Source organism: Kogia breviceps, chromosome 20, assembly GCF_026419965.1.
Source record: "Kogia breviceps isolate mKogBre1 chromosome 20, mKogBre1 haplotype 1, whole genome shotgun sequence".
In the NCBI taxonomy this organism is placed as follows: domain Eukaryota; kingdom Metazoa; phylum Chordata; class Mammalia; order Artiodactyla; family Physeteridae; genus Kogia; species Kogia breviceps.
The window spans coordinates 15612380-15633813 of NC_081329.1; the positions used below are offsets into that span (position 1 = coordinate 15612380).

Consider the following 21434-nt stretch of genomic DNA (forward strand, 5'->3'; position numbering starts at 1 on the left):
TAAGTTCAAGGTTAGTGTTTTTTCACATCATACTATCTGCCCCCAAATTACATCCGTAGACTATGTCTTCTGTATTTAAAACTATCTCTGAAGAAGCATAGTCTGGTTTGGGAGACAAATCTAGCCCACATGAAATAACTAGAAATGATAAAAACGATAGCAAAAAATGGGTAGATGGTATTTTTAAATTTAGCTTATGAATGCTCTAAGAGCTGAGATTAAGTGCGGGGGAAAGATGAGTACGGGAAAACCATGAGGGCATGGGTATTCAGGGAAGGCTCTTTTTGAAAATTATGCAATGTCATCATGTCTATAAAATATTTCATAAAATGGACTCTGCCCTTGTAGGCAACTCAAGAATATGAATTATCTCCTATCAAGCTGCAACTCACAAGGTTGCTTTAAGCTCTGAACCTCAGTTAAGACACCAACTTTTTTCCCTAGTCTTCTAACAGAATATTACATTTTGAAAGGATGTTAAGGAGGGGATGAAGGTAGGTGGGGAGAACGACAGATTCTGCATAGTAGAGAAAGAATAAAGTCAGTCAGTGGGAATTAGGGTTTTTTCTAAGAAAATGAAATCATTTTATGAACAGAGTACTGATAGAACTACCCTAGGATGGCCCTAAGGATCAAATTAAAATAAACTCCAGAAAGAAGTTCAAGAGAAAATAATATTATTTATAAGGACATTATTCAAAGAAACTTAAAAACAGAAAGGTGGTTTTTAAAACCAAACATAACGCCTGGGGAAAAAAGTAAAACTGGAAGATGCTATGCTGTAGTAACTGTCAACTCAAGTTCTGTTTGTCACTATTCAGAAGACTTAAGAAAGGAACATGAAGTTCCAAAGGATCTATTTTCCCCCATTCGCTTTCTCTTCTCCAATGCTAGTAGTTTTAAAAATAATCAGCTACTTTACTATTCTGTTGAACTGGGACACCTTTTGCTTAACATTTTATAGTAAGATCACTATACCTGATTTCAAACTATATCTTCAAACTCTTGTGGGAGAGCGGGGAGACACCATAATATCTAGAGGTTAAGCTTTGTCATTTTTAAACGTCACAAAAATATAAAATATGTACATAACAGAAAGGAAAGCCTAATCCTAGGTAATAAGCTAGTAATAAAACATATGAAATTGGTCTTATCTATACTCAATTATTAAAATAGTACTTTGCTCCTGTCAAATGGATATGAGCATTTTTACAAATGCTATTTTTTTTCAAACTGTTTTAAGTGGAACTACACAAATAGTTGTCTTTAAACCTTTCCTGAGTGTCTTTATGCAAATCATGGAAAATTTTAAAAAAGAACGTTTACAGCAAACATTGGAGAAAAAAGTAGCAAAAACATCAGGAAACAAGTCAACTGAATAATTTTTTAAAAAACAGAATGTAAGAAGGGATTTCCAATGCGAAGAAAAATATAAACCAAAAAACACTAAAAATATTGGGTTGGCCAAAAAGTTCGTTTGGGTTTTTCCCTAACATCCTATGGAAAAACCCAAACGAACTTTTTGGCCAACCCAATATTTCATTCTTAAGAAAACAGGAAAGCTAATAGCTTGCTCTATTTTTTCTTTCTTTAATGAATGACTACAGGAAATAAGACAAAACTTTAAAGTACCTTCTTAATCCATGAACACAAATATCAGAAACAAAAGACAACTAATGGTCAAGGTTTAAGAATGTGTTATATTTTGAGTTCTCAACAGCAAAAAAAAGGAAAATGGATTAAGTTTCAAGTCCTTTGTTAATACAAATTAAAAACAGCTGCCACACATAATCCATGGAGAGGAGAATAAGAAAGCAGAAAAGGAAAAAACACTAAGGGACAGCATTTTTACTAATGCAAATTACAGTACAATTAACCATGTTAATGTACATATTTAAAAGTTAATAGCAACAACAAGAAAGCAAATCAAGGAGAGGAAATATGAACAAAAGAGGTGCTCATTTAGAGACTTCCCAAGTTAATATTGTGAAGTATACCTTTGAGGGAAATCCACGTTTTCGGCTATATTTCCTATTAGGCCTCAGTTCCCTGTCATTCTGAGGAGGTCTGTCACCTTTCCCTTTTGGACTTGTTGTAACGTCAATGTCTGAAACCTGTTCTTGTGAAGCTGAATTCCCTAGTTTGTCCTCAATGCAGGGCCGAATTCTCAGACTAAAAGATGCCTCCTTTATTAAATAGTGTAGCATATTAATTTCTTAACACAAACTCCTGTTTAACATATAAGCCAGTCTTGTAAATAAATATAAAAAATTACCAGTCCATCTTTTAGAAAATCAATCCACCCTCCCCCAAGTGGCAATAAAACTTTAAATCAGGCTTTTAAATTCCTATAGACTAGACTTTGGGCTTATTATAATTAAGTGAATATCATATCCTAGGCAATAAGCTATACAACAATTGCTGAAGCATATTTCAACATTTATTCTGCTACGTTATTAATTAACTTTCAAAATGTCCTGATTTAATGTTATGAAAGAAATTCTCATCATGGGGAACACGATATACACTAGCATATAAATTATAATAATCATCTGTATCATTTCCCACTCCTCTCCAACAGAATTCCTTTACCGACATGCCCCAACCCTTCCACTTCTGCTGGAATGAAATGTGAGAAAGAAATTCCCAGCACCACTGTAAATAGAAAAACAATTTCCCCACAGTAGAATCCATTCTTCAACAACCATTTGGATCAAGCCCTCTGAGCATCTCCTGGTGAAAATAATGGAGAGAAAAAAAATTCAAATTTCCTCTTCAAATCAGGAAGGGCAAGGAAGAGAAAGGAGGCAGACAGGAAACTATGCAGGTCAATATTAAAAGGAAACAAACCCTCAAATTCCTAATGCTGAATGGTACTTTGGAACACACCTCGGAAACAAAAGATACACGTGGCTATCCTTTCACAAGAAAGGCATTACTGATGACAGGCTTTCAAGTTTACTAATGCATGGTTGTAGGTTCATCTGCTAAAATTAAAATGCTTAAAAGTATACTAGTTTCATACTAACTTCTATGAACTATGTTTATTTTATAAATCTTTCCTCAAAGTTCTGTAAATTTCTGATTTTTCCAAAAGACAGTATTTTGATACATTCCATTTTGCAGAGTCAGAATTTATAGTATTTTTCTCACTGTAATAAATCCCAAAGTAAACGCTACCCTGTCCCATTTTCATCTCAATTTATCAGTCATCTGGTTTTGCTTCCGTTCTAAGCTAGCCTGAGAAATGAGAATCCTAACAGCCTTAAAATGGTTCCTCAATGGCAAATGAACTTGGAGACTTTTCCAACAGACGACATGCTAAGCAATGACACTGTACTTATAGCTCTTACATCCACAACGAATTTTAACTTTCCCAATGCTTCTTAAAATGAGTAAATCTGTGCTTAATGAAACAAACTAGAATAACCAGGTTTCTGCAAATTGAAGATCAGATATTATTAGATTTAATCAACCATTAAAACTATTTTTAATGCTAATAAATAAAACTTTTAAACTTCCATGTTCAAAAAGAATATATACAGCATTAACAATCTGAGGGTTTCTTCCCTGAGATAAACTTTTCATTAAGGAATGCCTACAAAAATATCATTGTGAAAACCGGGGGAAAACTTTATATCTTCATTTCCAGCACTTTTAATGACTAAAAAGCCGCTTACCGTGGCATCTGAAGCCTCAGACTGCACATCTATGTTTAGCGATGTGCTCTCAGCTACAGAACCAGATCCCACAGCTGAATCTATAGTCCGAACATCCTCCTCCTCATTTTCTCTAGCCTGAAATATTTTAGCGGTATAAATCATACAACTATTAAAAAGGGCAATAAAATGTTATAATGGATGGCACGATTTTTTGAAAATATATTAACTCCTCTGGGGTAGCATCAGAATGTCATCAGTACATGTACACTGATATACTACAAAAATAACTCAATACATTATTGAAAGGGTCCAAAACTTACAAGAATTTTTTGGAGAAATTTCATATATGACTTTTCTTGTTCTTTAAGGTGATCTATTAGATGAGTAAGGCGCTCAACATTAGCAGATCTTTCATTTTTCTCTACAAGATCTTCCCGCATGGAACTAGCTTTAGTAATATAGTCACGAATCTGAACAAGCCTGCTTACAATCTGCAAGGGAAATATTTGGGGTGGGGGGGGAATTAAAATTATAGATTTTAATTTCAAGTAACCAAAGATACTTCTAGGTTTATTGTGTGAATTCAGACATACAAAAGATCTGAATCAAATTTAGAATTTAATCAAAACATAACAGGCAATGCTAACAATTCCAATTACTGTTAACTTAAAAATTCCAAAATGTGTTTTAGTTGCATTACTGGGAACTTCATTTTATAAAACTGCATATCAAACTATTATTTATATAAATTTTTCTACTATTTATATATTTCTTTATAAATAACTTTTAAAAATTAAGATACTTTTGAAAAGTAATTTTTTCAAAAAAATTATACAACCATTTTAAAAAATTTCTGCAGCAATCTATTAATCACATTGCTCCTAATTGCTCTTTACTAAAAATTAGCAATACAGCATTTGGCAGATGAACGGAAGTCGTAATTTACCTGACTATGCCATTTCTACAATCATTTTGGTAAAAAGAAATTTACACCATTTTGAGTAAATCTGATAGATTAACTGAGGAAGGTCAGAGAAGTACTTTAATTTTACCTAACTAAAATTCCTATGTGCATAACCCAATATTTTTTAAAAATCTTAATGAATCTACTTTGAGGTTTATGAAAGCAAAGAGCAAAAGAAAGAAGTTTTATCACCTGGCTGCTCTCCATTGCAGGCTCTCCTCTCCCATCTTCTTCAGAGACCTGACAGTTTTGCAAAAGGTCATTACTTAAAGCAGAAGCAAACAACTCTTTACATTGTGCTGATCCAATCATTTCTCTCTTTTGAGGATTTACAGCAGCATCTTTGCTCTTGTTAGTGTTAATCTGCATAGGCAAAAAGTTGAAGGGCTTTCGGTTTTCACTAAGCTGACGTTTGTTGTTAGCAGCTGTTGCTCTACCTTGAGAATCACTTCCAATGCTTCTCTATATATGAAAAAGAAACCAAATCCCACAAACATTAATCTTTCAAAATTAAAAAAAATCCAATGTTCTTAGTTTTACCATCAGATATTGATTCACAAGGTGCATATAAACAGATTTGCTGTAAGATTCAAAACAACTTCAGACCTACAAAATTCTTTTAGTAAAATATCAAAATTCAATTATCACGTGCTAGGCCTCATTCTGTCAGAGACAATTCAAATGATGAATGTGAGCAAGACTAGTCTAAATGAAGTAGTAGGATTATGAATCATTTATAACTCATATTGCCAGTCATACTTGAACACAGAATATAACATAGGCTTTGGACACAATGAATCAATGTTAATTAATTAATATGAACATCAACATAAAGATGTGTCAATGTAGGACTTCCCTGGTGGCGCAATGGTTAAGAATCCACCCGTCAATGTAAGGGACATGGGTTTGATCCGTGGGCCAGGAAGATCCCACATGCCACGGAGCAACTAAGCCCATGTGCCACAACTTCTGAGCCTGTGCTCCAGAGCCTGCGAGCCACAACTACTGAGCCCGCATGCCAAAACTACTGAAACCCACGTGCCCTAGAGCCCGCGCTCCTCAAGAAGAAAAGCCACCACAAAGAGAAGCCTGTGCATCACAAGGAAGAGTAGCCCCTGCTCGCTGCAACCAGAGAAAGCCCACACGCAACAAGGAAGACCCAACGCAGCCAAAAATAAATAATTTTTTAAAAAAGATGTGTCAGTGTGAAGCACTGTCTGATAAAGTACTCAATTTAGTGCCCGGCATACAGTGAATGGTCAATAATTAACACATAGGTGACTAAATGATATATGATCATCACCATCATACCAGACTTGAATCTACCTTTATGCATATTTGGAAAACTTATCTCTATGAAGTACAGATGTGACAGTAAAATGTTGAAGAGTTCATTATCATTTCTACTTGCTTCTAGTTCTAAACTTGATTTCAGTGATTATAAATACAAACAACTGTTTTATTCTAAACTTGAGATAACCCAGCACATCCCACACTTAACCAATGACAAATATTCTAAACTGGATATTCCCTTTTGCTTAACAGCAATCTTACTCAGTTACTAGCATGCATAATTTAGTTTCAAAATGAAATCATTTAAGTTAGTCATATAGTATAATAATAAAGTCCCAAGAGACTTGTCCTCAGCAAGTTTAGAAATAAGGACTTTATTGCCCTCCAAAGAACACAGTACCATCACAGCGGATTAACATTCTTTCCATTCGCACAGAAACTAAGAAAAAGGAAATAAACAGCTCAATTTTATTAAGACAAACTATTTAGTCTACTGCAAATATTTTCCACAGTCATAACTTGATTTTTAAAATAATTTACAAACCTGATCTAAATCACTGAAGTTTATCCGCTGTTTAAGTTTCTCTAATTCTGCCTGCTCGGGAACAGACATCTGCGTCATGTATCTACTATGCGGAAACGTATGTGGAGTCTTCGTTCTTCGCCTTCCAACTCCTGGTGATGACTCCGGGGAAATATCATTAGTTACCCTTTTATCACTTTCTACACCAAACTTTTTCTTATTCTTTTCTGATGATCTATTTGCCTTCTTCTGTTGGCCACCCCAATCCTTTAAAAAAAAGTACAGGCAAAGGTTAATCTGGCCTCTATCAAATCAGAAAAATATTTTGGTATGCTTAAAAATTTTTGGTCTTAAAATTTTAAATGACAAACATTTTTCACATAAATACATAGTCTTAGAGACAATTATTTACTTGTACTAACCCATTTTCCCTCCACTACACCTAGCCTAAAATTCAAACTGTGCTGACATTATTCAGAAAATAATTACTTTCCTATCATAGGTCATTAACAAATACAAATACCCAAACTCCAAACCTAGCGTCAGTCTGAATATTTTCAAAAGCGTTTTTAAAAATGATTCCTTACTATTTATAAACTGAATAGTGAAATAAATTATATATACCTTTACTGGCCTCCTTTAAAGTCAGTATATATAGGTAGACAGATCTGGAATCAACCTGTGTTCTAAAGCAATTACTATTATAGGAAGAAACGCCCCACTGTGTGACCCTATGCAATTTATTAAACTTCCCAAGATCTCAGTTTCCTAATCTCTAAAATAGTGTCACCTTTAAAACACGATTAAAAATAACATACATAAGGGGAGGGTGGGACAAACTGGGAGATTAGGTTTGACATAAATATACTACCATGTGTAAAACAGATAGCTAGTGGGAACCTGCTGTATAGCACAGGGAGCTCAGCTCGTTGCTCTGTGACGACCTAGATGGGTGAGATGGGGAGGTTGGGAGGGAGGTCCAAGAGGGAGGGGATATAGGTATACATATAGCTGATTCACTTCATTGTACAGCAGAAACTAATACAACATTGTAAAGCAATTATACTCCAATAAAAAAATTTTTTTAAAGAAAAAAATACATAAAACAGCTAGCACAGTGCCTAGCATATAGTAAGCAATAAATATAACTATTATTATTTTCTATAGGCAACAATGTACTACATGATAAGGTCTGATATGAAATGACAAAAAATGCTTAATATTTTAACTAGAAAACATTTTTATTTACTTAGCTATACTCACATAACGCACTCAACAAAAAGGCTATAAATTCCCACTTTATCCATATTGGAAGAGTCTTTTAATTTTACTTTAGTAAAATCTTTTGGGATAGTTTTCTCTTTTATAATAAAACTCCTTTCTCTACAAACTGTCCCTCCACCCCAATCCATGTGTGGGTGTTCCAGCCAACCTCTTGTTCTACTTACCCCACCCAATCCTGGCCATAGATGACTGGAAAAAAGATGCATATCTAATCCAAATTGGGATAATCAAATGTTAAAATTTCAAATTGGAACTAAGAGATAACTAGTCAGTATATAATTGCAGCCATAGCTGAAAACTTTAGAATGAAAGGGCAGCCATAGTATACCACGTGGACCAGAGAGGAGAGAAAACTGGTCTGTGAAAAGAAAGTTGTGTTAAGCAGAGGCACACAGAAGCAAAGAGTCAGCATAATGGAAAAGTAATTCTTGACAACTTTCTGGTTGCTTTTTCTAGTCCCTTCCTAAAACCCAGCTATATTCCTTTGTTTTCCATAAAACATCCTTATATCCTTGTAATAAATCTCTTTTTTGGCTTAAGCTAACTCAAGTTGATATGTTACCTACAAACAAAAATGTCTTCAAATAATATAAAAAATAGCCGAGGGTCATTTAATATCTTGAACAGCAAGAAAACAATGTGTTTTTTTCAAAGAGTTCCAGTGAGTATGACTTGGCGAAGTCAGGGGAGAGTTGCATTCTAACATTTGCAGCCAACGACACACCATCAGCAGTAAGATATCCTACCATGTTGTTGAGCCGGTCATCAACACCCTCACTGCTCCAGTTTGGTAAATCCTGATCATTCATGCCTTCTTCAAAAGGACCTCCTCCTGTGGCCATACTGGCTTTTATAATTAATGTTCTGCAAAACAAGTGAACACTAACTTTCCTAACACATAAAAACAAATTGTAAATTTAAATAATTCCATGCAGCTTAGCAATATAAAAGAATATCAGAAAAGTTGATTTTATGAAATAAAAGAGGCTCTGTCAACTGCACATCACAGACGAAATGACTTAGCTGCCATAGGCATAGTACAATTAGCAGGCATTAGGTAGCCAAAGTGATGAGGGGGGGAAGGAAAAATCTCAGAATATCCACTGTGTCAGCTGGCTTGCATGCTTTAAGGTTATTCCATTTAATGTATTCAACACAATCCTAAACGGTAGAGTAATCAGGTAGGAAAAAGTTATTAATAGCTAGAACCAAAACTGCTCTTCGAAAAGAAATACCCCCAAAGACCCAGACATTTGTTTTGTGTCAAAGATTCAAAGAACGTAAAACGGCTCTGCATGGAACATGAAGAAAGGTTTGGTCTTAATGGGAAGGTAATGGTAAGCAAGATGAAAAGAAAGCAGCAAGACAGAAACAGGACCAGGTAGGTGAAATGGCTGATAAAAACCAAGAATACAGTGGCTAAAAACATTTAAACATAGCACGTCTCCTGGCCTATTTTAAATTTATTTATTTATTTATTTTATTTTTGGCGTTGGGTCTTTGTTGCTGCCTGTGGGCTTTCTCTAGTTGCGGCGAGCGGGGGGCTACTCTTCATTGAGGCGCACAGGCTTCTCACTGTTGTGGCTTCTCTCGTTGCAGAGCACGGGCTCTATGAGCGCAGGCTTCAGTCGTTGTGGCACGCAGGCTTCAGTAGTTGTGGCTCGTGGACTCTAGAGCGCAGCCTCAATAGTTGTGGCGCATGGGCTTAGCTGCCCCATGGCACATGGGATCTCGCCAGATCAGGGATCAAGCCCGTGTACCCTGCATTGGTAGGCAGATTCTTAACCACTGTGCCACCATGGAAGTCCCCTTACTGCCCTATTTTAAATTATATTACTGCTACCTCATAGTTTTCCCTAGATCTTGATACAGTCCACTAAAGTCACAAATTCTCCCCACTAAAAAAAAGTGAGGATTTTGTGAAAACCAAGGAAGGCACTAAATTTCACACCTGGGTCAAAGAGCTGAGAAATGGAAGAAGCAATAGTACAAGCAAAGGTTCAGAAGCAGAGATGATCATGAGAAAACAAGATTTCTACATGATCTTGTGGAGGACTTTGTATCTCCACTGGTTGTGGAACCGCTCGGGCTGGAGGGGGACTGAGTGAAAGAGGAGACAGTGAGATAAACTTTATCTGTAACTCAAGGGGCAGGGTAAGCCGTTAGACATCAGGATTATAATAGGTTTTTCAGTTTACTAATACTAACATTAACATGCAAAGAAGTCAGATAATTCTGTCAAGGTCATTCTGCTAAAAATGTCATAAAAGAATACAAATCCAAGTTACTTTGATTCTAAGATCCTAACTTCTCCCACTCACTAGAGTATAATATTAAAAGGATTTTAATCATCCATGACAAAGCAGAATTTATCCCATGGGGATTTGAATGCTAGGATATATATTAAAATAATACATTACATTAAACAGGTTAAATATTATCATCTCAAAATAAAAAGTGATAAAATTCAACACTTAATTTGAAAAAAATCTTAAAAAGTACAAATACATTGATACTTCCTTACAGGTATGTGTATTTTTACGCTGTTTATTTCAATAGCATTTATTATTTTTTAAAAAAAAATTATTGAGGTATAGTTGACGTACAATATCATGTAATTTTCAGGTGTAAAACACAGCGATTCATAATTTTTAAAGGTTATACTCAATGAGCATATGTTACTTTAAAAATTTTCTAAAGAGTTGAAAAGCAGTATATTTTAAACCAATAGCCAATGATCTTAAAATAAGATATGCAGCATATTCCTATTAAAAGACAAAAACGGGGCTTCCCTGGCGGTCCAGTGGCTAGGACTTCGCCTTCCAAGGCACAGGGGGGTGGGATGGGGTATAGGCTGGATCCCTGGTCAGGGAGCTACGGTCCCACATGCCTCTCTGCCAGAGGACCAAAACATAAAACAGAAGCAACACTGTAACAAATTCAATAGACTTTAAAAATGGTCCACATCAAAAAAAAAAAAACTTTAAAAACAATTTTTAAATAAAAGACCAAAACACATATTAGTTATTTAACATTGTTTTGAAATTGTTTCTACAAAATAGAAAAATATGGAACAAATATTAATACTGAAAAGATGGTATTCTTAAAGAATATGCATTTTAAAAACCTAGAGAATTTCAAAATACCACAAATAACCAGTTAGAAATATACTGGGTGGAAATGATATCACTTATAACAGTGGCAAAAAAATAAAATTATCTAGGAATAATATAATTTTGCCCTATGTGAAGAATTATTATTTTAATTGAAGTACAACTGATTTACAATGTTGTGCTAATTTCTGCTGTACAGCAGTGATTCAGTGATTAAACATATATAAGAAGCACTATTAAACTCTATAAAACAACATAACAGAAAATGTGAATAAGCAGAAAAACAAATGTCCCCTAATGAAAAGCCTAAATATTATAAACATAATACCATTTTTCCTAAATGTATAAACTTAATTAAATACCAAGAAAAATCCCACTGGAATTCTTCTTGGAATTTGACAGAATGATTCTAAAAACCATTTGGAAGAATAAACAAGTAGTTGGAAAAACAATTATCTAAAAATAAAAGCAAGAGTTGCAAGGGAGGTCAAGAGAGTAGAAAACTAGTCCCAAGATACTCAACCATGTTAAGTATCTATATGGTTATATTAGTACCGCCCAAAAAGAAAATCCTCAAATACACCCAATTCAAAAAATTTAATGACAAAAATTATAGCTAACATCTAATTTGTTCACTATATGCCAAGCACCATGCTAAATGTTTCATATGTGTTTATCATTTAATCTTCACAACAATTGTATGGTATTGGATTATTCAGTGGTCGGGACAATTTGCTAACAATGTTGAAAATATTTTACTTAGAGCTTTAACAGGCTTCCTAAACTAGGATTCTTCATCTTAAACACAAACACAGAAAAATGATTTGAGTGACTATTTTCTCAGTTCTCCCAAGGATGGCACATACCCAGTCCCATTCCAGACACAGAGAAGGGGGATTAATTCACAGTAAAAAACAGATAGATGCCTTAGAGCATTAGAGCTTAATTCCCTCCCAATTGAAAAAGACTGCCTTATATCGTAACATCAATATACTATCTAGTATATTAAAAATAGAAAAATAAGCTGAAAGAATCAAATAACAGACAAGAAAAAAGAACAGACTTTAAAAATAGAGATTTTACTTATTTGGAATGCAGAAATAAAAGGACAATGTTTAAACGATTTGATTCATATACAAGTGAATCCCAAGTATACTGAGAATAAATAGTACATGACAAATTGAGAAAAAAATCTGACAGAAACAGGAAGTATACAGTTAGTATCTTTACTATATTAAAAAATGCTTGCATGAAAGCAATTTTTGGTTGCAGGGGTAGAATGTGATTTTTGCTCTTTTCTGTCATATATTTTCAGCAATATTTTACATCATTTTTTATACTAGAAATATATTTAAGAACTTTGCAAAATAACTGATACTCATAAAGAGGTTATGTCCAGTGAACTGAAATGACTCATTTAAATGAAACATTTTACAAGTACCTTTTTCTAGAGGTACTAATATAATCTGTAATATTAAAGAACAGGAGCTCAAAAAAATACATAAGCAACAGAGGTGATAATGATACTTAACATTACTAAAAGCAATTTATCTTAAAATGGAAATTAGAACAGAAAATTATTAAAATATTTAAGAAAAACTCTTACCAATTATTTTGGTAAAAGAGTATGTTACATTTTCTATTTTTTTTTTTAATATTTATTTATTTTATTATTTATTTTGGCTGTGCCGGGTCTTAGTTGCAGCATGTGGGCTCTTAGCTGTGGCATGTGGGATCTAGTTCCCTGACCAGGGATCAAATCCAGGCCCCCTGCATTAAGAATGCAGTCTTACACACTGGACCACCAGGGAAATCCCTTTTTCTTCTTTTTTTAATAGAGTATGTTACATTTTCTATCAGTTGAGTAATAAGGTAAGTTTACTTTAAGATAAATTATTAAGACTATATTCAGAGATTTTTTTATACTCATTTTTTATTATGATGAATTCCCCCGAAAATGAAGAGCTTTTTCTAAGGATCTATTTATAGGCTAATGACTTTGAACACTATTAACATAAGTTTCTAAAACATGGTTTAAAAGGCACACTCCTATAGAAGTAAAATTATCAGTATGAAGCTAAAGAAATAATTGCATGTGAGTCAATTCTCAGTGTATTAACATTCAACTGATTTCTCTACAGGAGTAGCTATCTCGCCCTACAAAAGGGAGAAAACAAAGGCAAGTCATTTCTTTTTTATGTCAACCTCTCTAACCACCTCAAAGTCACCATTAAAACTACAGGTCTCTCTCTACCTTCTAAATTTTATTCTGTAAACACATTAATATAATTATTTATATAGTTTTTGATTATTTTATGATGATCATAAACTATTACTTGTATAGAAGGACTTCCAATAATCAAAAAACTTGGTATGTAGAGAAGAGGACCGATGCAAGAAAAATTTTTATGGCAGAATCAATAGAACTTGGTGACTGTAATGATGTGGGAGATGAGGCAGGGAGGAAGGAGTTAAAGGATTACTCCCAGATTTCTAGCTTGAACAACTGGGTATATAGGATGATACATTCAAAGTAATTTGAAAAGAAACAAGTTTCTGTTGAGAGAAGATGAGTTCAGTTTTAGAAATATTTGAGATGCCTACTGTCCACCAAATCAAATGTCTAGTGATCTCTCAGAAGTGAAATCTAGGCTACAGAGATTTGCAAATCATCAACTCATAAAAGAACTTAAAGTGGAAAAGAAGGCTCAGGGAGAAGACTAAACCTTGAAAGACTGATATTTAAGAGAGAAAGGAAAAGAACACTAAGAAGGTACAGAAAGACAGGAGGAAAACCAGAAGAATGTGCTAGAAAGGGGGAGAAGGATATAAAGAAGGAGGGTACGACAAGAATGCCAGATGTTACTCTGTCGTATAAGGAAAGCACTGAGAAGTGCACACTTGGATTTAGCAACAAGGGGGTTACTGACATCTTTGGTAAGAATCAATTCCGTAACAAATGCATTTACTGATGGGAAAGGGAAAAAATAAAGGAAGTGATGAGGAGATTTTTTTCAAGGAATCAGTCTGTGAAGGAAAGCAGGTGGAGATGGTCAGGAAGAAAGTTTCCTTAAAAGGAAGGTATCTTGAGCACGTTTAAAATTTGTCGGGATAGAGCTCACAGAGGGAAATAATGAAGATGCAAAAGACAAAGGAGATAAACTGTATGGTCCCTGAAAAACCAGGAGCAGCTGGGATCCAGGGTGTAAGAAAAATGATCAGCTTCAGATAGGCAAAGGAACACCTCTTTTACTGAAACAAAAGAAAAGAAAAGTAAGGATACAATTGGATACAGGCGGGTTAGCAGATTTGGTGGTAGGAAGCTGCGAGAGTTTGTTAAGTGAGGTGAAGTAAAAAGGATTGCTCGTTAAACGTGCAAGGGTAACGTGACAGCGTCTGAGAGACTGGGGACGAGTGACTGTGGGCAGCGCTAAGGACTCAGATGAGAAGGGTAACATTCACTGACGTCACTAATATATCACTCATCTGCAGTGTGAATTTTTTTCCCCCAGAAGTGCTCATCAGCCTTGGTATAAACACTCCATCGAATCCATCCAAGGTTGGGATCTTGCCAGGCAGGTTTAATAGAAAGACAATGAGATGGAAAAGTTGAAGCCATTGGAAGATAACCAGTACAAGTGATGGATGATAGTATGTGAAGCTGAATGGGGATAAGAGTAAAATTCTTCTACTTCAAACAAGCACTTCTATGCATCCTATGACCTACTAAACTAAGTTGAAACTATTATTTATAGGCTTCATTTTGCTATTTTTGACAGCCTTATTTGGTTCCCCTATCTTATAAGGATATGAAATGCAAAAATACCAAAATTTATAAGCTACTTTCAGTGACTGATCCTTCTGAAGAAAATCCTGTTGTAGGATTCTTACTATAGAGAAGTATTATATATATATGTAGAATATCACAGTATTAATTACCATGAAAACACCAATGGTTGACTAAAGTTACCTTTGAAATAAAAATACAAAGAAGAAATTAATCAAGCAAAGAAAAAAGATTATTTTTCCTAAAATCTTTAAAATTCAGATATTATTTCTCAAATGGTATTAAATTACTCATAACTGTCTTTGGAAATACCTTACTTCTCACCTGACAGCTGTAAATCAAGGTTTTAGAAATACCCAAATAAAATAACGCAGAAACTACAGGTTTTTTCCTAAATATTTACTTAGAGTCACAAAATAACCAAAGCTGGTACCTTATGTTATCTGCATGTTTTCTAAAGGTTGCATTATTTGGAATATTTCTTTTACTAATTATATAAAGGAAATACCCAGTATACTGTTTTGAAAGTCTTTAATACAGTGCGCAAGCATACTAAGCACTTTTAATAGAAACTGAGAAGAAAATGCATAAGTTTCTGGCATTATGTGATTGTTTAGTTTCATTTGAGGAATTTCTCAATTTCTTCTCTGTACCTAAAAACCATACAGATCTTTTCCTTGGTTCTTTCTATTTGACACTTCCTAAAAATTTCAATAATTTTCTAGAACTTAAGATATATCTCTACAATTACCCTCTTTAAATTAAAAGAAATAAAAACTCTTAAGGTATTGGGGGGAGGAGAATGAACAGACTGCAACATAGACTGCAATATAACGCTCAATTGGAATTAACAAAAATTTGATTAGACCTATGTACCAAGTATTGCACTGGGTCTATCTTATGGTACAGTTACTCTGTAGAGCATTTCCACACCAAGAAAATTTAATATATCCTTGCTCTCTACAAAAGCAATGAGAGCCCTGAAGTCAATTAAATTCTGCTTGCTAAAACCTCTCCCTCTCTACAATTTATACTCAAATCTGTCACGTCCTTGTCACCGATTACATATAACTCCCTGGGTACATCTATATGCCCTGCTATAACCAATCCCAATCTTCACTGCCACTCCATCCCCTACTCATTACTGACAACAGCTCTTCCTATGATCCCTTTCCACTGGGCCACTCCATCCCCTACTCATTACTGACAACAGCTCTTCCTATGATCCCTTTCCACTGGACCACTCCATACAAACTCCCTATATGTCCTCCATCTGTTCCCAAATATTCCTCCTACTTCTTTGGGTTCAATAAAATCCCAAGTCACTCTAAAAGCACGATTTCCTTAGAAATCCTTTCTAAAAGAAGATGCTACTCTTCCTAGTCTTTCAGATCCATGGGGGAAAGGATACCAATTGCAGACCATTCTTATTTAACAATGCTTAACCTTCCTCTTTCGAACAAATTAACCACCAAAAATGCCACTCTCCCTATCTTGGGTACCACTTCCTACTGTCCATCCCAAGACAGTCTTACACTATTCTTACTAACAACAGGCTCATGGTTTCACTCTCCACCTCATTCTCTGCTTTCATGACCTGAACATTTGTAACCATTTTTCTAAACTCTGACCTCAGTTCCAACATCCATCTCATCTTCTCTATTCCAATACTATTTTTACTCTGAAGAGATAATTTGTTCAAGATCCTGAACTTCTGAAATCCCTCTTTCTGAACCTAAGACCTTGCATTCTACTTCTCTCACTTGCTCATTGCCCTGCTGAATACTTCCAGCCCCTTGATCATTTATCTTTCCAGGAATCCATTAAACCCTCACTTTCTTACTCAACCCCAAATGCAAACCCAAGTAAGCCATTCCAAAAATGACTTGCTGGCATCCTTGGCCTCCTCAACTATTTGCCCATTTTATGAACTCAATTCTGGATAAGCCTCATTACCTAATCTCTTTGCTTCTCCTCCCAAACTCAAAGGTAAGGTCAGTCAAATAGTTACAAAATGGCAATGACTGTGTCCACTATTAAGGTATATTATATCATACTACACACTCACACTTGCAAAATGTAGGTTTACTCCCTGAGGCAAGACACTTTATCTGTTTTGCTCACTGCCACATCTCTAGTACTTTATGGCCATTAAGTCGCACATTGTAGGCACTGAATTAAATTTGTAAGATGAATGTACTGCTATGTACCCCCTTCTGGCTTCTTAATAAATTCCCTAGTGTGATTATTCCAAACACTATCTATTTTTTCTCACATACACTTGCCTCCTTTAGAAACAAATGGCCAAATCTCCTGAGAAAACAAAGGTCTTTTAAAATGAGTTTAACTCAAGAGCCCTGTATTTTTATTCTATTTTATCCATCTTCTCTAATGTGTTAAAAGGAAAATTATTTTATGACTGATTTTATAACTGTTTTTACTTTACCAAATGCCTATTACACACTCCAGTGTTAAGAACTCTAATCCACAAACTCACATTAGACTGTTCCCCCAAATTCCACTTTTCTTGTTTTATTCTGTTATACTCTTTCAATTAAAAGAAAAAAATACCAAGAATTATAATTAAGATATAAATCAATGGCCAATCTATATTTTCTCATGATAACCTATTTCATAAGGGAGCTGAAGATTTGTCTGCTTTCCTAGAAAGCAAGGATATAGTAAATATATTTTGAAAATGGGCTGTCTTAAAATTTTAACAATAGAATTATTAAACTTTCTGAGATTTTTTTAAACAGTAATTATTGCTGAAAAGCTTCTAACAAAAATTTCTTCTAATCCTCATCCTTTGGTCATTTAATTTCTGAATGGTCCTTGGCAAACAATTACTTAACTTTCCCCCAATGAACTTAACGCTGACTTTTTTCTGCTGGTCAGAGAATATCTTTACATAACCAGCATTTGACAATGCACTGTGCATACAAACTAATGTTTAAAGTAATTTTAGACAGCTAAAAAAAAAACAAAAAAACAAAAAAACAAAACAACTTCTATCAATATTATATATAATAAGCTCAAAAAGTAGAGAAGTTTGTGAATAAAAAATAAAAACATCCTATTAATAGAAAAGTTGTACAAGATGACTTAAGATTAAATGAATTCAGAACAAGAGGCTATCCAAATAGCTGTTACAGGACACATTCAAACTGAAATGGGCTGAAGAAGAAATTCTGTGAAGACAAAGACATTTAAAAAGGTATTGCATAAACTATTCTAGTATTTAATAATTAGGAATGACATGGCTCTTTTCAAACAAAACTATGAAGGCAGACCAAAGTGGCATGCCAAAAGCAGAGCAAACAGGGCAGCAAACCTAGACAGTTTGTTTACTACATGCACTGGTATTTTATAACAGTCTGCATCATAATGTCTTCTTCAACTATAATGCAAAGGCCAATAACATATATAATGATGTCAAATTACCTGTTTAGAAACTAGTTTTTGCAGCTCAGAAACGGCTCCTTTCCTGTTTCACACTTCAAAACTGTTGTCTGCTTATGATTTAAAAAAAAAAATCACTTCAGTAAATTACACTATGAAGTACAGAATAACAAATACTGACTATATTTATAACCGAAAGTATGTTCAGAAAATCAACAGAAAAGAAAAAATCCAATGTATCACTATTTTAAAATCACCTTACTTGCATCTTTTAGGAAAACAATGTGGTACACAGGTTTAAGTCCTCCAACCTTGTAAGACCCTCCCAAACAACAGTGTGATACCTCTTAATACCTACTCTGGAATATAACGTAATCATCATGTAAAAAATCCATGCCCAAGTTTACTCTTCAGATTGATCAAGTCATTAACTTCCTGTCACTCAAAACTTCCAGAACTTTGCAGACCCGTTGATGAGGAAAAAGTTTCTTTATTTAAAAGCTGGCTACGTCATTAAAAAATAACCCTGTAACTACATAAACACAAGGTTTACTTCCAGTCCAAAAACTCAAAATTATAATGGTTTCCAGTGGCTCTAAATGGGAAGGTGATAGGGAAAGAAAGGAGCAGGTGCACCGAAGCTTAACAACACCCACTCCAGTAACCAGAGAATACCAAAAGGCGGAGCCTGGAAAGCAGCGATGGGGAGGGGGTGAAAGGGGGCGCCCAGAAAGCCCGCTTCTTCCAGCGCCAAGACACGATCCGTCACCCGTAGAGCACACGACACAAATCGCCAATCGGTCAAAAAATGCGTTTTCTTTTTTCAGATAGGTCGAGTTCTTGAGGAGTGAGCCGCGGGATGAAAAGTTTGGGCGACCCGCCTCCCTAGCGGGGCCTACTACGTAATCCCCCAACCCCCGTTTCTGCAAAGCAACTGATGTTCCCCGAATCCCATTTGGCGTTTAGTTTTTCCCCACGCTGGGCCCATCCAAACTGGACCAGCAGTAAGGGATGGCGAAGGGGCGCAAAGGCTGAGGCGAGGGAAGAGCTCTGAAATGAGCATTCCCCTCGCAAGTAGAAACCCCAAAGCCAGGAACGCCTCCCGCGGCCCTTCCGCTCTAACACCCGAGACAGCTGAAGTCCCGGGGCCCACAGCCCAACCCCGAAGTCGCGTCGCTCCTCACCGGCCCTTCTCCACCCCAAATTCTGGACCTCGAGAGCCCCATCAGAAGAGAATTTGGGGGGTAGGGTGGGAGAGGCGCAGTGACGAAGACTACGGCCACTAAAGCCCCTTACTACGGAAAACTAGACCCCCCTGCCCCTGGCAACCAAACCGTAACCCCCCCTCCGCTTCCTCCACTCGCAAGGGACATTCCTGGAGCTCCCGAGTCGCAGGGCGGCCTCCTCCCCAGGGCCAAAAAGAGAGAGGGGCGGGGAGGCAAGAAGGGGGGATCTGCGGTCGCCAAGATGCGTCCCTTGAGGCTCACCCCGAGATCGCGTCTGTCGGTCCGGGGGAGGGAGCGGAATGCCTGCCCAGGGGACGGGAAGCAAGCAGCAAAAAAACCCCAGGAACACAGACAGAGGCGCGGGCCCGAGACCAGGCCCCACGGAGTCAAGCGTCCCAGGGCCGTTGCTCTCCCGCCCCTACGCCGCGCTGCCCTCGGTTGCCAAGGGCTGGGGACGCTCAGGCATTACCTGTAAGCGAAGCAGCCGCTCCCGCCAAGGGTGGAGTAGCGGCCAGCCCCCACGAACCGCCACCGGCGGCGGGCCTCCCTTAGAGACCGCAGCAGGGAGAGTCCCCAAGTTTCCTGGCTGCTTAGGGCCCAATGGCCGCCTTTTCTACATCAGCTACTCGGCTCCAACCGCCGCAGCCACCGCCATCTTAGGCTCTCATTGTGGTGGGAGAAGAGGGGCGGGGGGACTGCAGAGCGGGCAACGCGCCGGGAGACATGCGCCGTCTCCTCGGCAACGGCCGCGCGGGGGCGAAATTCGCCTGGGCGGGAGCCGCAGTGCGATCGGCGCTCTAGACTGAAGTCATGTGACCGGCGGGAGTCTGCGGTGTCACCTCTGGCTCCGGAGCCGGGTGCCGATTACACAAACGAACCACCAAGAACTACATATCCCAGAATGCCAAGTCGCTCTCGGGTTATACGCGCCCGCACGTTCGCCACGAGGGAAATGACTACAAATCCCAGCATGCTGTGCGCTTCCGCCTCCTCCAGCGAGGAGGTCGCGGCCTGTGCGGAAGTGGATGAAGCTCTCTTGGGCAGCTGGAAAAAGAGCGGAGACGAGTTCTGGTTTTCCGTGGCCGGGGGTGGGGTGCCGGCTCCGGAGAGTGCCGGAAGGAGGAGAAAAGACCGCAGACTGGGGTCGCTCTCCACCCGCATCCCGGTCACGAAGGGGTGGAAGCAAAAGGACCTTTACAATCTGGGCTTAATTTTACACCTGAGGAGATAAACCCACGCGAGATAATTGGCCAAACGTCGTACAGCTGGTCAGTGGGAGAATCATCATTGTTAGTAATTAACTCCACCTTGGATTAACGCCCTAGTTTCCTTAGAAGAACCAGATGATTTTAATCAAAATTTAATGTCGAAAAATGTTCTCTAAAACTGTAGTCTCTGAAGTCCCTTTTTATTTACTCTTTTCTCAGCAGCAGCCCTGTTAAGGTTAGTGTATCAACAGGTTCTCTCTTAAAACAAACCCCCAGAACGCGGTGACAATTAAGGCCTTCAGAGTGGCTACCTGAAAGTTTTAAACACTGGTCAGTTTTTCTTTATTTTTCGACAGTTTGTAATTGTGGGACAACTTTGTTTTAAGCAAAATAAGGGTAGGAGGAATGAAGAATGGGTATCTGAGTGCCAACAGCAAATTGTTCTCAGTTACTAATGGAATTTGTTCACAAAACCAGTTAATAGAACTGCATCTCAGTACATAATTCAGGTAAATCAATCCCTTGTGCTACTGTAATTTGCAACTGAATCCAGGTTCTGCTTCAGTGCAATGATCTTTGACACTTTGTCCTGCATTTTTAAAGTACTTTTCTGTGTGTCTAACAGTGCTGATTACTTAAGTAACAAAAACATAGTCCCTGCCCAGTAAGAGCTCATATTTTAATGAATGAAGAAATAGGGTGTGATGTAAATAAACTCTGGTTTATAAGAAAACAAAGTGCTGTGGGAACTCCCAGCACAGAGCAGCTAATGGATTAGGTGTTTACTATAGTCCAGTGTGCCCTAGGCCTTATTGTAATTCCACCAAACACTAGCTCTAAGATCTTGGGCAAGTTACTTAACCTTTCTGAGCCTCAGTTGCCCCACCTATGAAATGAGGGGGGAGGAGCCAATAATATTGCCCACCTTAGAAAGATCTTTTTTTAAAAAGTAGTGTATATTCTGTATTAGGC

General features: G+C 37.0%; 1 protein-coding gene across 40 annotated transcripts in view; it reads right to left on the reverse strand.

Annotated features, from left to right (window-relative positions):
* Positions 1 to 20074, reverse strand: part of PCM1 (pericentriolar material 1) — a 92708-nt gene extending 72634 nt beyond the window's left edge. For 15 of the 40 annotated variants that reach the window (XM_059049410.2, XM_059049408.2, XM_059049409.2 and 12 more), the window contains exons 1-7: positions 19724 to 20012; positions 18071 to 18141; positions 8473 to 8590; positions 6464 to 6709; positions 4819 to 5088; positions 3983 to 4153; positions 3681 to 3797 (exon numbers count right to left, since the gene is read on the reverse strand). In XM_059049410.2, coding sequence (XP_058905393.1) covers positions 3681 to 3797; positions 3983 to 4153; positions 4819 to 5088; positions 6464 to 6709; positions 8473 to 8568 — 900 coding nt within the window. In that variant the 5' untranslated portion in view covers positions 8569 to 8590; positions 18071 to 18141; positions 19724 to 20012. Of the gene's footprint in view, positions 1 to 1997; positions 3798 to 3982; positions 4154 to 4818; positions 5089 to 6463; positions 6710 to 8472; positions 8591 to 18070; positions 18142 to 18386; positions 18561 to 19723 lie in introns of those variants that run through there. The other 25 variants (XM_059049412.2, XM_059049407.2, XM_059049411.2 and 22 more) reach the window with 14 other exon arrangements.
* Between the last annotated feature and the right edge of the window lie 1360 nt (positions 20075 to 21434).